General features: G+C 41.4%; 3 protein-coding genes and 2 non-coding genes across 5 annotated transcripts; 2 read left to right on the forward strand and 3 right to left on the reverse strand.

Annotated features, from left to right (window-relative positions):
* Positions 1-24: 24 nt before the first annotated feature.
* Positions 25-4,645, reverse strand: LOC117574976 (transketolase-like protein 2). The gene is made up of 3 exons (XM_034259042.2): positions 3,911-4,645; positions 402-2,000; positions 25-335 (listed from the first exon to the last, which is right to left on the reverse strand). The coding sequence occupies exons 1-3, from the start codon at positions 4,012-4,014 to the stop codon at positions 158-160; spliced, it is 1,881 nt and encodes a 626-aa protein (XP_034114933.1). The 5' UTR covers positions 4,015-4,645; the 3' UTR covers positions 25-157.
* Trnay-gua (transfer RNA tyrosine (anticodon GUA)) lies at positions 4,509-4,601 on the forward strand. The gene is made up of 2 exons: positions 4,509-4,545; positions 4,566-4,601. It is a non-coding gene; the product is annotated as a tRNA-Tyr (tRNA).
* Positions 4,646-4,936: 291 nt separating the features above from the next.
* Positions 4,937-5,029, reverse strand: Trnay-gua (transfer RNA tyrosine (anticodon GUA)). The gene is made up of 2 exons: positions 4,993-5,029; positions 4,937-4,972 (listed from the first exon to the last, which is right to left on the reverse strand). It is a non-coding gene; the product is annotated as a tRNA-Tyr (tRNA).
* Positions 5,030-5,372: 343 nt separating this feature from the next.
* Positions 5,373-9,338, reverse strand: LOC117574977 (peroxisomal N(1)-acetyl-spermine/spermidine oxidase). Its single transcript, XM_034259043.2, is given in 6 exon segments — positions 5,373-6,010; positions 6,080-6,200; positions 6,264-7,044; positions 7,108-7,264; positions 7,266-7,514; positions 8,771-9,338. Coding segments are annotated over 6 exon segments (1,794 nt in total). The 5' UTR covers positions 9,074-9,338; the 3' UTR covers positions 5,373-5,827.
* A 208-nt stretch (positions 9,339-9,546) lies between these two features.
* LOC117574974 (BLOC-2 complex member HPS5 homolog) lies at positions 9,547-12,445 on the forward strand. The gene is made up of 3 exons (XM_034259038.2): positions 9,547-9,792; positions 9,845-10,351; positions 10,411-12,445. The coding sequence occupies exons 1-3, from the start codon at positions 9,709-9,711 to the stop codon at positions 12,415-12,417; spliced, it is 2,598 nt and encodes an 865-aa protein (XP_034114929.2). The 5' UTR covers positions 9,547-9,708; the 3' UTR covers positions 12,418-12,445.
* The last annotated feature ends 185 nt before the right edge of the window (positions 12,446-12,630 follow it).

A 12,630-nucleotide genomic window follows, 5' to 3' on the forward strand; every position in this document is an offset into this window, starting at 1 on the left:
ATTGTAGAGTAAATAATACAAGCATTTGTATACCTGTATAGAAACTGAGTTTATTCTGAATTAACCAAGGGTTTGTTAATAATCAAATGAAGTGATTGGACAACGTGCAGATTTTATGTTTTATGTGATCGGCCAGAAGCTGAAAGCAATTTTATGTTCACTTCTTCAAGATGCTATTAACGGCACAGACAATGTTTCGAGCAGAGATGCCGAACATGTCAATGAGAACAGCGGGGGGTCCAGAGCGGGGAACAGTGGGCACATACAGATGCTTAACCACAAAATTGCGATGCTCAGCCAGAGCGCTGAGTACAGCCTCACCGAGTCCTCCTTGCCTAATGAAGAGAAAAAAAATCAGTATCATTTTGGACAAGGGTTTTAAGGAGATGTGCACAACTTACTGGTAATGATCTTCGACGACAACGATACGTCCGCCACACTGTTTGCCCTGCTCCACAATCAGGTCCACATCCAGCGGCTTCACAGTGAAAGGATCAATCACACGCGCCGTAATGCACTCCTTCTCCAGCTGCTCAGCAGCAGTCAGACACTCATACAGAGTGATGCCAGCGCCAATGAGGAGCACCTCGTCGGATGGCTTCTGGCGGACGATCTTGCCCTTGCCCACGGTGAATGGCTCATCGTTGTTGTAGATGACAGCGGTATTGGGACGCGATGTGCGGATAAAGCAGACACCCTTGGTGTTGGCCGCCAGTTCGACGGCGCGTTCGGTGCTCACGGCATCCGAGGGATAAAAGATTGTGCTGCCGGGTATGGTGCGGAACATGGCCACATCCTCGAGACCCATCTGCGAAGGTCCGTCCTCGCCAATGCTGCAACCACAATGGGAGCCCACAAAGTTCACATTCGTCTGCGAAATGGCACCCATGCGGATCTGGTCAAATGCACGCGTAAAGAAGGTAGCAAATGTGGAAACGAAGGCTACCGTGCGACGACGACAGGCGGTGCCAATGGCTACGCCCACCAGATTCTGCTCAGCAATGAAGCATTCAATGTAACGTTCGGGGTAAGCGTTACGCAACTTATCCGAAAACGTTGAATTCTTTGTGTCGCCATCCAGGGCAATAACACGATCATTATTCGCCGCAATCTTGGCCAGCGCCGTGCCGTAGGCCAAGCGTGTAGCCACCGAGTCGCCCAGCTTGTAGTTGGGAGGAGTGCACAGTTTAACATTGGTGATGTCCACTTCGGGAGCCAGTGCAATTTTGCATATCTTTTTAGGCGACAATTTGACGTTAGGGTTGACAATCAGACCCTCCAGGTGTTTGATAACAGTAGACGCCTTATCGCCCAGAGGCTTGCCATGCCAGCTATCCTTATCCTCAATCTGGGGGAAATCCTTGCCCTTGAACGTCTTGGCAATGATGGCAGTGGGCTTATTCTTTGTGCTTTCGGCACAGTGGAGCGCCTTGCACAGCTCCTCGATATCATGACCATCGACGACGAGTGCATTAAAGCCAAAGGCCTCCAGACGATCACGATACACGTCCATTTTGTGCTGCAGCGAGGTAGCCTCCGATTGTCCCAGACGATTCACATCAAAGATCACGCACAAGTTGTCCAATCCATAGTGTCCGGCAAAGTGGAGCGACTCCCACACAGATCCCTCAGCGGATTCGCCATCACCCACTACAACATATGTGCGATAGTCAGCCTTATCGAAGTTCTTGCCAACATAAGCCATGCCAGCACCCACAGCAACACCTTGGCCCAGAGAACCGGTACCCACATCAATGAAATTCAGGCGCGGCGTGGGATGACCCTCGAGATCGCTGTCGATCTTGCGCAAATTCTTCAACTCGTCGATGGGGAATAGACCAGCCTCGGCCCAAGCAGCATACAGAATTGGTGCAGCGTGTCCTTTGGAGAGGATAAAACGATCGCTGGATGGATCACGGGGATGCTTCAGGTTCAAACGCATCTGCTGGAAGAACAGCACAGACATGATCTCTGCCAAGGAGCTGCATGATGTTGGATGGCTGCAAAACAAGAATTTAAGCGAAGTTGTAAAAATGTGTTTATTTAGGGATTAAAGACTGGCACATTGCCAGGCATCTGCAATGTAAAACACAATGCCCTTGAATAAATTTTCTGCAAACTTCACAGTGTTGCCGATTAAACTAATTTTAAATAATTTGCTTTTTGTTTCTAAGAAATCGTTTTTAATTAATTTAAATAATTCACGTATTTATAAACTATGAATTAAACAAATTATTACGACTGTGTGTAATTTTTAAAAAAGAATAATATACCTCGGAATTAATTTTTTCTTTCTAATTAATAATAGTTTTTAATAATTATATGCAAATATAAATATATAATGTATGGTAATTTAAATATGTACCTTAAAATTCGGAACCAATATAAGCATATGCATGTATAATGGAATAATAATAAATGGAATACACTTCTCAAATTTTAATCAACTCTTCAATATATATTTTAGGATTTAAATATATATTTATATGTGCAAGGTTAAGTTTCAACATTTGTTTTTATAAAATCTTATAGAATGTTGAATAAATTTGTAGCCGTATTTTTTTCTACACTTGTAACTTTTTAAAGTTGGCTTCAGTCATATCCAGGAAAGAAGGGGCTCGTCTTACAATACACATTTTTTTTATAGATATGTACATATGTATGTATATATTTATACATATGTATATATATATATATAGATATGTATATATGTACATATACATGTGTGTGTTTTGATTGTTTATACAAAATTATGTATGTGGTAAATATAAATACATACATACAAATGTATGTATGTATGCATGCCTTATCGTCTTCACGTTTGGTGTAGGTTTCCAATCGCAAACCGGTCGCAAATTTGAGTTTGCGTTGCAAAAACAAATCATCGATTGTCTCCGTATTTTTCATGGATTCCCGATCCATAGAATTTGAAACTTGTCTCCGCTTTGCCCTCTGTTCATTAAGAACTAATGAAGGTGAGTGCTACTTTTGATTTTTATCAACATTTTGTCATACAATAATCTCGTGAAAACACTCGAAAGAAGGTGACCAGCTCGATCACCTCTGTCTAACCAACCAACTGCTTGTAGGTTATCTGCTCTCCTCTCCCTCTCGCTCTCCCACAACAGAGGTCATATATAGAGCAGCGCTTATCAGCTGAGCACCCTAAAGCGTCTAAACATTGTGCTTGACGTTGACGGGAAAGGGAGCTCCATTTGGATAACTACTTTACTTATCTCACATTTAGTTTAATTGCAGTGGTGTCATAAAGGTCATAAAAACGTCACAGTTGTACGAAACACATCAACACAGGCCATTAGTATTAATGTAATTTGAATGCACGTTGTCAATAGCTTAATAAATTAAATGTGCGGTGCAAATAGCTTAATTTTGTTTTTTTGTTTTCTCCAGTGTAGCATAATGTTGCCAACTGAGCTATTAAAGCACAACATATCGGGGCTCCGCGTTGCCAACTAACAGCGAAATTTCAACGAGCTTCGTTTAAAGCGCCGCTGTGGCTGCCATCAATATGCGTGTGTTTGTGTTGAGAAATGAATTGTTTCGCCGTTAAGAACAAAAAAAGCATAACAGCATTTGTGAAGGTTACGGAAGGTTAATTTCAAATTAACAAGCGAAATTATTGCACGTAGCTATCAATAAAAATTATAAAGTTTTACATGTACATACATATACATATGTATACATAAATATATGTGTGAATGTGTTGAACTTAGTGCAAATGCACAACAAAACGTGTTTCAACGAACGGCGTTGCAATGGATTAAACACGTGGCATCGGAGCCTCAAGCCGGGGGTCACCTCTGCTTTGGTGAACGATTAACGCACGATCGCGCAACAAGTGCAAGGTGCACAAGTTTTCCATGCCATAGTTAAAGTGATTGTTACTTACCCAGACTTCGAGGCTTCCGTGGCGTTAATGGAATGAATACGCAATTTATGCGCAACATCTTTCAAATCCTGCACGGTTTTGGCTTCTGGCTTGTGATACGACATATTGAGTACAATTCGTGTTGGTTTTACTGATGATGGTTTTAATAGATTGTTCTTGTTTTTTATCCAAAGGCTGATACTTCGATTTCGGCAAAACACTGACAATAAAGTAGCCGTAGTTGCAACCTAAGTTTCCTTGGTATTGAATTTCTTTTTGGTCTCGACAAAAATGAACCGCTGCAGCCGGCGAATGGAACCAAACTGCCGTCACCGTCGATTTTAAGTTGTAGAGGAGCAATTTTGTCTGCCTTTCGCAACGTTGCTGTCGCATTCACTTACACACAAAATCGCTTTTAAAGTTTAAGCGTAAGCTAAATTTATATTATTGACTTAACGCTAAAAAGAGACCGACGTATGAATGTGAAGTTAGCAGAGCTTTTAAGTCAAATTTTTCTCTTTTCGATAAGATTAAAGCTTTTTATAGCAACTGAATTGGATGATAAGACCAAAATGTGTAGTTCGACTTCAAGTTGAGTTCTGGCTTCGCGGCTTCTACGCCTTCGATAGCTCAGTTGGTAGAGCGATGGACTGTAGTTCGGCAATTGCAAATAGACATCCACAGGTCGCTGGTTCGACTCCGGCTCGAAGGATTTTTTTTAATTTTGTCTTATAATTTATGAATAAATGTTCTGAATATTAATAATATGTGTAAGACAAAAATTTTGGTTTTATTTTCTATTATAAATTAATTGTGAATTTTAATGAAAAAAATATACGACTATTCCAAAGAAAAAACTAATAATTAAGATAAATGGATTTTGACGAATACTATGCTACTGAAAAATGTATGTTACATAAACAAAAATGGAAAAATTTAAGTTTAACATGTTTTTAAACATTGACAAGAAACGCGTTCTTAATAGATTACGGATATATATATATATTATTTAAACGATGAATTCATTCTAAAAATGTTTTAAAAAAATCCTTCGAGCCGGAGTCGAACCAGCGACCTGTGGATGTCTATTTGCAATTGCCGAACTACAGTCCATCGCTCTACCAACTGAGCTATCGAAGGCACATGGGCGGCAGTGGATACGTAAAGTTCTCAAAGGGGGTCAATTTAATGTAGCTAAATAATGAAGGTCTATAAATAAACTATACAACTTTGCAGTAAAAATGGAAAAATTGCAGTTTAGCGTGTCCATTTATTCTCATTATGCGCACAAGTTTAAGAAATAATAACTTGTTTTATAAATTAAAAATAAATATCTATGTAGATCTATTTTGAATGCTATATATAATATCATTTCTTGTTTGCTTTGTTTACTTGTCTTAAAGATTTAACTAATGCATAATGTAGTTAGCAAAATAGTTAACATTAACAATACATAGTTACATTTAAATTTACACTTTGTTGCATTTTTGGTTATCGTACCATTTTTTTTTTTTTGTTTGGATAACCTCCAACAAGAATCGTTTCATCCTGTAACTTCAACCAATTTATATTTTCGACTACAATTTATATGAATTTATAAAAATAGGTGTACATATTTCTTAGTAAACTATCTTCTTAACAAATTTATTTTGTGCACATCTTGGGTAATATTAAGTGTTACAGTGAAAGCCGTTGAGCACTGAAATTACTAATCTGGTCGATCTGCAATTTCCGACCAACAACGTGATTTAATAGAAGATACGTAAAACGAAAGTATTATATTATCAAAACAAATGCACATCAAACAATTGATATTATCTATAACTAGCTAAAAACAAATCGATAAATAAAAATTAGTCCTTAAATAAAGTTAAAAGTGTTAAATAGACATAAATAAGTATATAATACATAAATAATAAATAGTCATGGTTTATCGGCTTAGTCCAGGGCGATACCCTGCATCCAGGCGCTTAAATCACTGCCATCAGATTCCATGATAATCTCATCTGGTTCGTCATTTGCCAGTAAATACTGTGCCGCTGTCCGTCCGCTCAAATAAGCGCCATGTACAGTGGAGTAAAAACTGGAATGCGTATGTTCGCCGGCAAATACGATTGCTGGCTGAAAAAAAAACATTCGGACTGGAAATGAAATTTCATGAAATAGATTCGAATAAGGTGCGCGGTCTACCTTCATTGCCTGTGGTGTGGCGTAAAGGGGTTGCGCTAGATTCTCGATGTCCTCCTGTGTGGCACCCACAGGTATCGAGGTATAGGCGCCTCCCGTATAAGTTTGACTTTTCCAACTGGTGCTAAAAGGAATAGTCGATAACATAAGTAGAATTTTGTAGCCAAGAAGATGGAGGTCAGCTTACCACACACATAATTTAGGCTTAGGCACATAAGGATCTTGTAGGAAATCACGCAAGAGTTCCGTGCACTTCTCGCCTACTTGTTCATGGGGCAATGTCTCCATATACTCTGCCTCGCGACCAGACACCCAGCCAAGGAGCAGGGTGTCATTGATCTTGGCAAATGAGTAGATCTTCTTGAACCAGTTCTTGCTAAGGTACGCATCTGTGGCTCGTTCTTCTTCGCTGGCCGCCTCTTCCTTTTCATCGTCCCACAGAAGCATCACTTCCGAGATGTCCGCGCTGAGAAATGGACGCTCGTACACAAGAATAATTTTGTCCACAGTGCCAAACATGAGATTCTCAATGGATTCCTGTTTGTAATGTGGCAGTTCCGGATCAAAGAGCGTCTTGTGCGTGTGCTTTAGCACACCCAGGGGTATGGTGCATATCACATGACCAGCATGGAAAATCTGCCCGTTCTCGCAATCGACCCGAACAGCACCTTCGGGCACATAATCACAATTGCTGCTGCTGGCGTTTGACTCGACAGAGGCACCACGTTGGGTTGCACCTGTTGGTACCTCTGTCACTGTCTTCTCGGAATCGTCGGAGTCCTCGTTCTCCGAGTGTTCATCAACGGTCTCCAAGCCGGTAAATGTTTTTTTTCGCTTCCAGTGTATCTTCTTCACCGGACACTTGGTCAATATGGATCCCTTAGGTATCTGTGCGCTTAGTGGTCGCAATATTGAGCTATAGCCCGCTGGCAGAACAATATTACCACCTTGGAGTTCTGTGTAGCTTCCTATATGCATCGACGAATAGTTTATAAGCACTTTAAGTATCTTAATTTTGTGGAGAAACTCACCTAGTTCAAGAAGATCGACCTCATTCATATTGTGACAACCGGTGATGCAAGTTTCGCGTTTGAGCAGGCAATTGAATATTAACTGCTTCAGACGCTTCTCCTTCGGATCCTGCACAGAGCTCAAGTAGATCTCAATTTCGTAATTTATGTGTTCCCCCAACGCTGTTGATGTCAGGAGGCGGGCTGTACTGGCAGAGGAAATACTCATCACAACGGCGTAGGAAACAGACGTACGCCTCGTAGATTTCCTGCAGTATACTGAAAGGAACCTGATGACCATCCTCTGTGGTGGCCACCACCTTGTGCGGCTTTGGTATGTTTACAACGCTGACTAGACCGTGTTGCACAGCTATTTCGAAGATTGGATTACCCAGCACGCCGTGTATCCAATTGGCGCCAAGCTCCACCTGCAATCGTGCAAATATAACAGATTGATTAGTTTTTAACCGACATAATTAACCTTTGCGATATAATAATGCGATGCCTTCGTATATCCTAAAAATGTATCTTATTATGGTTACTGAATCGTGTCAATCAAATCAGTTAGGCAAAAACCAACATATTGATCACATTTCGAATGAAATGTTAAATAAACCTTTGGGATAAACAAGCTAGTCAATTCATTTTACTTAAAATACAAAATGAATCCGTCTAAGAATAAAGCAAATATAACATATTAATCAATATCTGCGTTTATAGCATATAATGGTAGTATACATCTAAATAAATATATACTATAACAAAAATTTTATCTCTCGACAATTTTGTTTGTTAACTGATTTCTATAATTAACATAGGGTAACTCTCAATAATGAGTTTGGTAACTTTTGTTGTGATCATTAATATAATTCTAACACATAAAATGGCTTCCATAAATAAATCCAATAAATTTTTAGCGATTTATGAAGTGTAAAATATTCTTAAGATTTCCATCATTAAAATATAATATAATATTGAATAGTTAATGTAAAAATAGTTTTCCTTATCCCTTCTGTCAGAGTTTACAAGAAAAACGTAAATACAATTTGTTTTAAAATAAATAGATAAGATTCTTCGCTTCTTTTCGTTAAAGTTAACTGACCTATATCTAAGATAAGTTATTTACTATACGAAAGTAGCCGGTTCTAACGGTGTTTCCCTGACTACGTGATCGTTTACCCGTTAACCCGTTATTAATAATCAGCTGATTGCCCGTTAAAACACACCTTGCGACGTCATAAATGTAACACACAATCGTATCTTATCTACAAAGTGAATTTGAGTTGTATAACAAATGGTAAAGTAAGAAATTCCATGCTATAATGTTGCACGACAAAGCGGTAAGCATGTTATTTCACTAGAAGCGTGTAACCAATTAATAACTTGGCAAAAACAATTCGCAATATATACTTCGGCCAGGTTATAGGAATGCAAATTAATGCCGATCTTACTGAATTTAAAAAAATATTTCATTAATGTTACAATTTAGAACTGTATAAAATAAATAATGTCGTTGTGACACCTAAAAGCAACGTGTGGAAAAATCTATAATTTTCATAAGTGCCGCAAAAATGTTGCTCAACAATTAGGAACGTCCAAAAATACTAACATTGTGACGTCCCCCTTTTCTTTTATCCCCCCTTAAACAAATGCTTCGAGGCTGCTTACATAATGCGTGAGGTACCTTTTGATTATTGTCAAGCGGTATGGACACGATTCGTCCTCCCACCCGACCGCGCGCCTCCACAATGAGAAAATCATCGCAACCATTTTGCAACAGATGATTGGCAGCAGATAAACCTGCCATTCCAGCGCCGATTATTAAAACCTTAACATGTGTGCTGTTGTTATTGCTACTGCTGCTGTAGCCACCGCTGCTTGGAGCTGCCTCGTCTGTAACAACAACACGGTTCGCAGCAGCTGTAACCAAACCCTCCTCGGTAGGTGATGATGCGGGTGTTGTTGGCTCCGTTGACTTGTCGGCCATGTTTCCTTATTACATATGTATGTATATGCGAATTGATGCGATTTATGCGTTTCTTTTCTCTTGGTATTATGCACATGTATTTTGAGTCATTGCTCTTCGTTTGCACTTTTTAACATCGCAACGACCACGGAACTGTTTTGACGTTTAGTTGACAGCGCCATTGGTGGGCATGGTTCACAAGGGGGTGGTCAGTGGGGAGGGATATTGTAATCATGCGCCGGCACTATTTATGGCACTGTAAAGAAATGCAAGTTGAAATTTTGAACATTCCACGTAAGTATAGGATTGAATGCACATGATCAACTTGCTTTCTCTTTTTGCCCAGCTTTATTTTTTTAAATGATGGTATATTTGACAGGAAATAACAAAAGCAGCTGTTCGCTACAGTATTGCCAGGTCGCAAAATGTTTTGTAAACATAGTGCAGGAGCTGCCAGACTTGCATTTGTTAAGGCAGTGGCAACGCCAAGTTAACATCTGTAATAGTTGAAGCCTCAGTTGTTTTTTTTTTTTGTTTTGCAAATGGTAAAAATGCATAAATAATATACAAACAATAACATACTGTATAATTAGCATGCGAAGCGTGCCCAATATGTGAATACTCAAGCGTCAGTAAGAAGAAACAACAGCAGCAAAATGTCCGACGCCTACTGTCTCTCGAATTTTATTGATTTTTCTCCACATTTGTCGCAACCGCTGAGGCACAGCAATCGGATCAAGGTAACGAAATCAAATGCAATCGAATACTCTAGATTCTCATATTTGATTACAGTACACCTGCTTTGACATCTCAGACAACTACATCATATTTGGTGCCACCTCGGGCTCACTATACTTCTTCAATCGTGCTGGCAAATTCATGCATCTAATCCCCAATAAACATGGCCCAGTTACACACTTGAGCATATCGGCAAACAATAAGTATGTTGCATTTGCCACACAACGATCCCTGATCTGCGTGTATGCTGTCAACCTGTCGGCCCAAGCTGCCCCACAGGTAATTGTTACACACCTGAGCACCGATCAATCTGTACAAGTGAGTTGCATCCATTGGACGCCGGATGAAAAGCAATTTTACTATGGCGACACACGGGGTCAGGTCAATTTGGTGCTGCTGTCGTCGTTCATTGGTCACAGCCTGTTGTTTAACATGTCAGTGCATCCATTGCTCTATCTCGATTCGCCCATTGTGCAAATCGATGACTTTGAATCTCTGCTCTTGATTTCCAACTGCTCCAAGTGCATTCTCTGCAACACCGAGTACGAGGAGTACAAACAGGTTCGTCGCCTATTATTATTTCCATCTCAAGTATAAACCTTACCATTTATGCATGACAGATTGGAAACCGTCCGAGGGATGGCGCCTTTGGTGCATGTTTTTTTATGTCGCCACAGGAAGCATTGCAGCCATCTCGCATCTACTGCGCCCGTCCCGGCACTCGCATCTGGGAAGTGGACTTCGAGGGCGAGGTCATCCAAACGCATCAGTTTAAGAGCGCACTCGCCATGGCGCCCGCCAAGATCTTAAAGCCCAGCCAAAACGATGCCATCGACGACAATAACGATATTGATGGTCTAGAGACAAACGATGAATTGCTCGACTATCAGCCGCAGCAGCTGCAGTTCGCTAAGCTACAGCGCTTCTGTCAGGACTTCCTCTTGGCCTTCACCGAACTGGGACTCTATGTGTTTGATGTACGCCATTCCACGGTCGTGCTCTGGTGCAATCAGTTCGAACGCATTGTTGACTGTCGCGTTACAGGCGCCGAGATTTTTGTGTTCACCCAAACAGGCTCATTGTACAGCGTGCAGCTTCAGACCCTGCAGGGACACGCCATTTTGCTGATGCAGCAATCAAGGCTGCCGGAATGCGCACGTCTGTTGCGCCAACATGTCAAATACTTTGCGGACAAGGCGCGCGAGAACTACGATCTGAAGCTGCTCAATCAACTGAAGCAGATGCTCATTGAGAGACAGCAGTACGAGCTGCTTAACGATATATCCGTCATCTTCGATGCCATTGCCCAGTGCACGGGCAACGCACTGGACACCCAAAGCTCTGGCGGCAGCTCTGCAACAACCGAGCGCAGCCAGTCTCTCAGTCTAAGCACAGCAGCGACAGTTGGTAATGGAAATGGCAGCCAGATTCAAACCATAACGATGCCATTTGCTGCAGCACCGCCCAAAGGGGTTTATGTGTTGGAGAATGCATTTTGCGATAACCTCAAGCAGCCGCCCAAGGCGGGACACTTAAAGGATGCACTGCTGACAGTAACTGGAAAGTTTGGCAAGAACATCATCAAGTACAAGTTCAATATATTTGCCGAGGAGCAGCAGCAACAGCTGGTCCGCGAGCTGATACCGGATAGTGAGCGCTCGCTACCCTTCATGGATATTAAAGCCCGCTACGAGTCGCAGGACAATGCCGACGAGGACGACGAGGAAATTGTTTGCCGCAGGAGCAAATTAGCTTCCGCCAAGCGTTTGGCAGCGTCGACAACAGCAACAACTCACATCAGTCCCGAAGAGAAAACCATATACAATCTGTATTTGATCCACAAGAGCGCCAAATTCAGTCGAACGCATTGCGTAGAGCGTTATCGCAGCGTCTTCGATGAGTATACGGCCAACGAGCTGATCCAATTGCTGACTAAACTGGTCCAATTGATGGTGGACCATGGCGACAGCTTGGAGCAGGCACAACGCAATTGTTATGAGATGTACTTCAACTACTTGAATCCCGAGCTCATCTGGGAGATGGACGATGCGACGCGTGACTATATTGCAAATGGATTCGTACTCTTAAATGCCGGCATCGAGATCTTTCGCTGCAGTCATTGCAATTTCCCACTTCGCTTCGATAATGCCTGTCAATATCATGAGCTTGGTGCTGTTTTATTGCGTTACTTTTGGTCCCGCAATGAGCAGCTAAAGTGCTTCGATGTCCTACACGCGGTGCCAGCGTTGCTCGACGTCCTAGCCAAGTTTTATCTGGCCGAGCACAATCTGGATAAAGTGTTGCCCATTGTGTTTAACTATGGTGCCGTCGAATTGCTCCAGGATATCGGACGACAGTTGAACATCTCGGCATGGGCTCGTTTATTTGAGCAGTTTGTGGAATTACAACGTGGGCGCTTGGTTTGTGTGAACTGCGAGAGTGTCACCAGTGTGGAGCAGGAGCAGCTAACCCGACACTTCTTCTACACTTGGAACTGTTTCCTCAACATTGCCCTGGATCATTTGACAGCCACCGAGACGCTGGCATTAATCTTCAAGTGGAGCTCGTACATACCCAGCGATGCGATTGATCGTGAATTCTATACAAGATGTCTGCTTAAGGGCTAGCATACTATACGGCATTAATTTATTCCAAGACACACACGCATTCCCTTATTCTTAATCTCTAGCTAAAGCTAAAGCAGCCAATACCAAAAGCATTTATTCTATATATACATATATTGAAACTATAGAAGCATATATATATACACCACATACATATGTATACAGTTTGTGCGTAAATAAAAGTTGTAAATTCTCCTGCATTAACCTATGAGTTTT

Source organism: Drosophila albomicans, chromosome 2R, assembly GCF_009650485.2.
Source record: "Drosophila albomicans strain 15112-1751.03 chromosome 2R, ASM965048v2, whole genome shotgun sequence".
Lineage (NCBI taxonomy): Eukaryota > Metazoa > Arthropoda > Insecta > Diptera > Drosophilidae > Drosophila > Drosophila albomicans.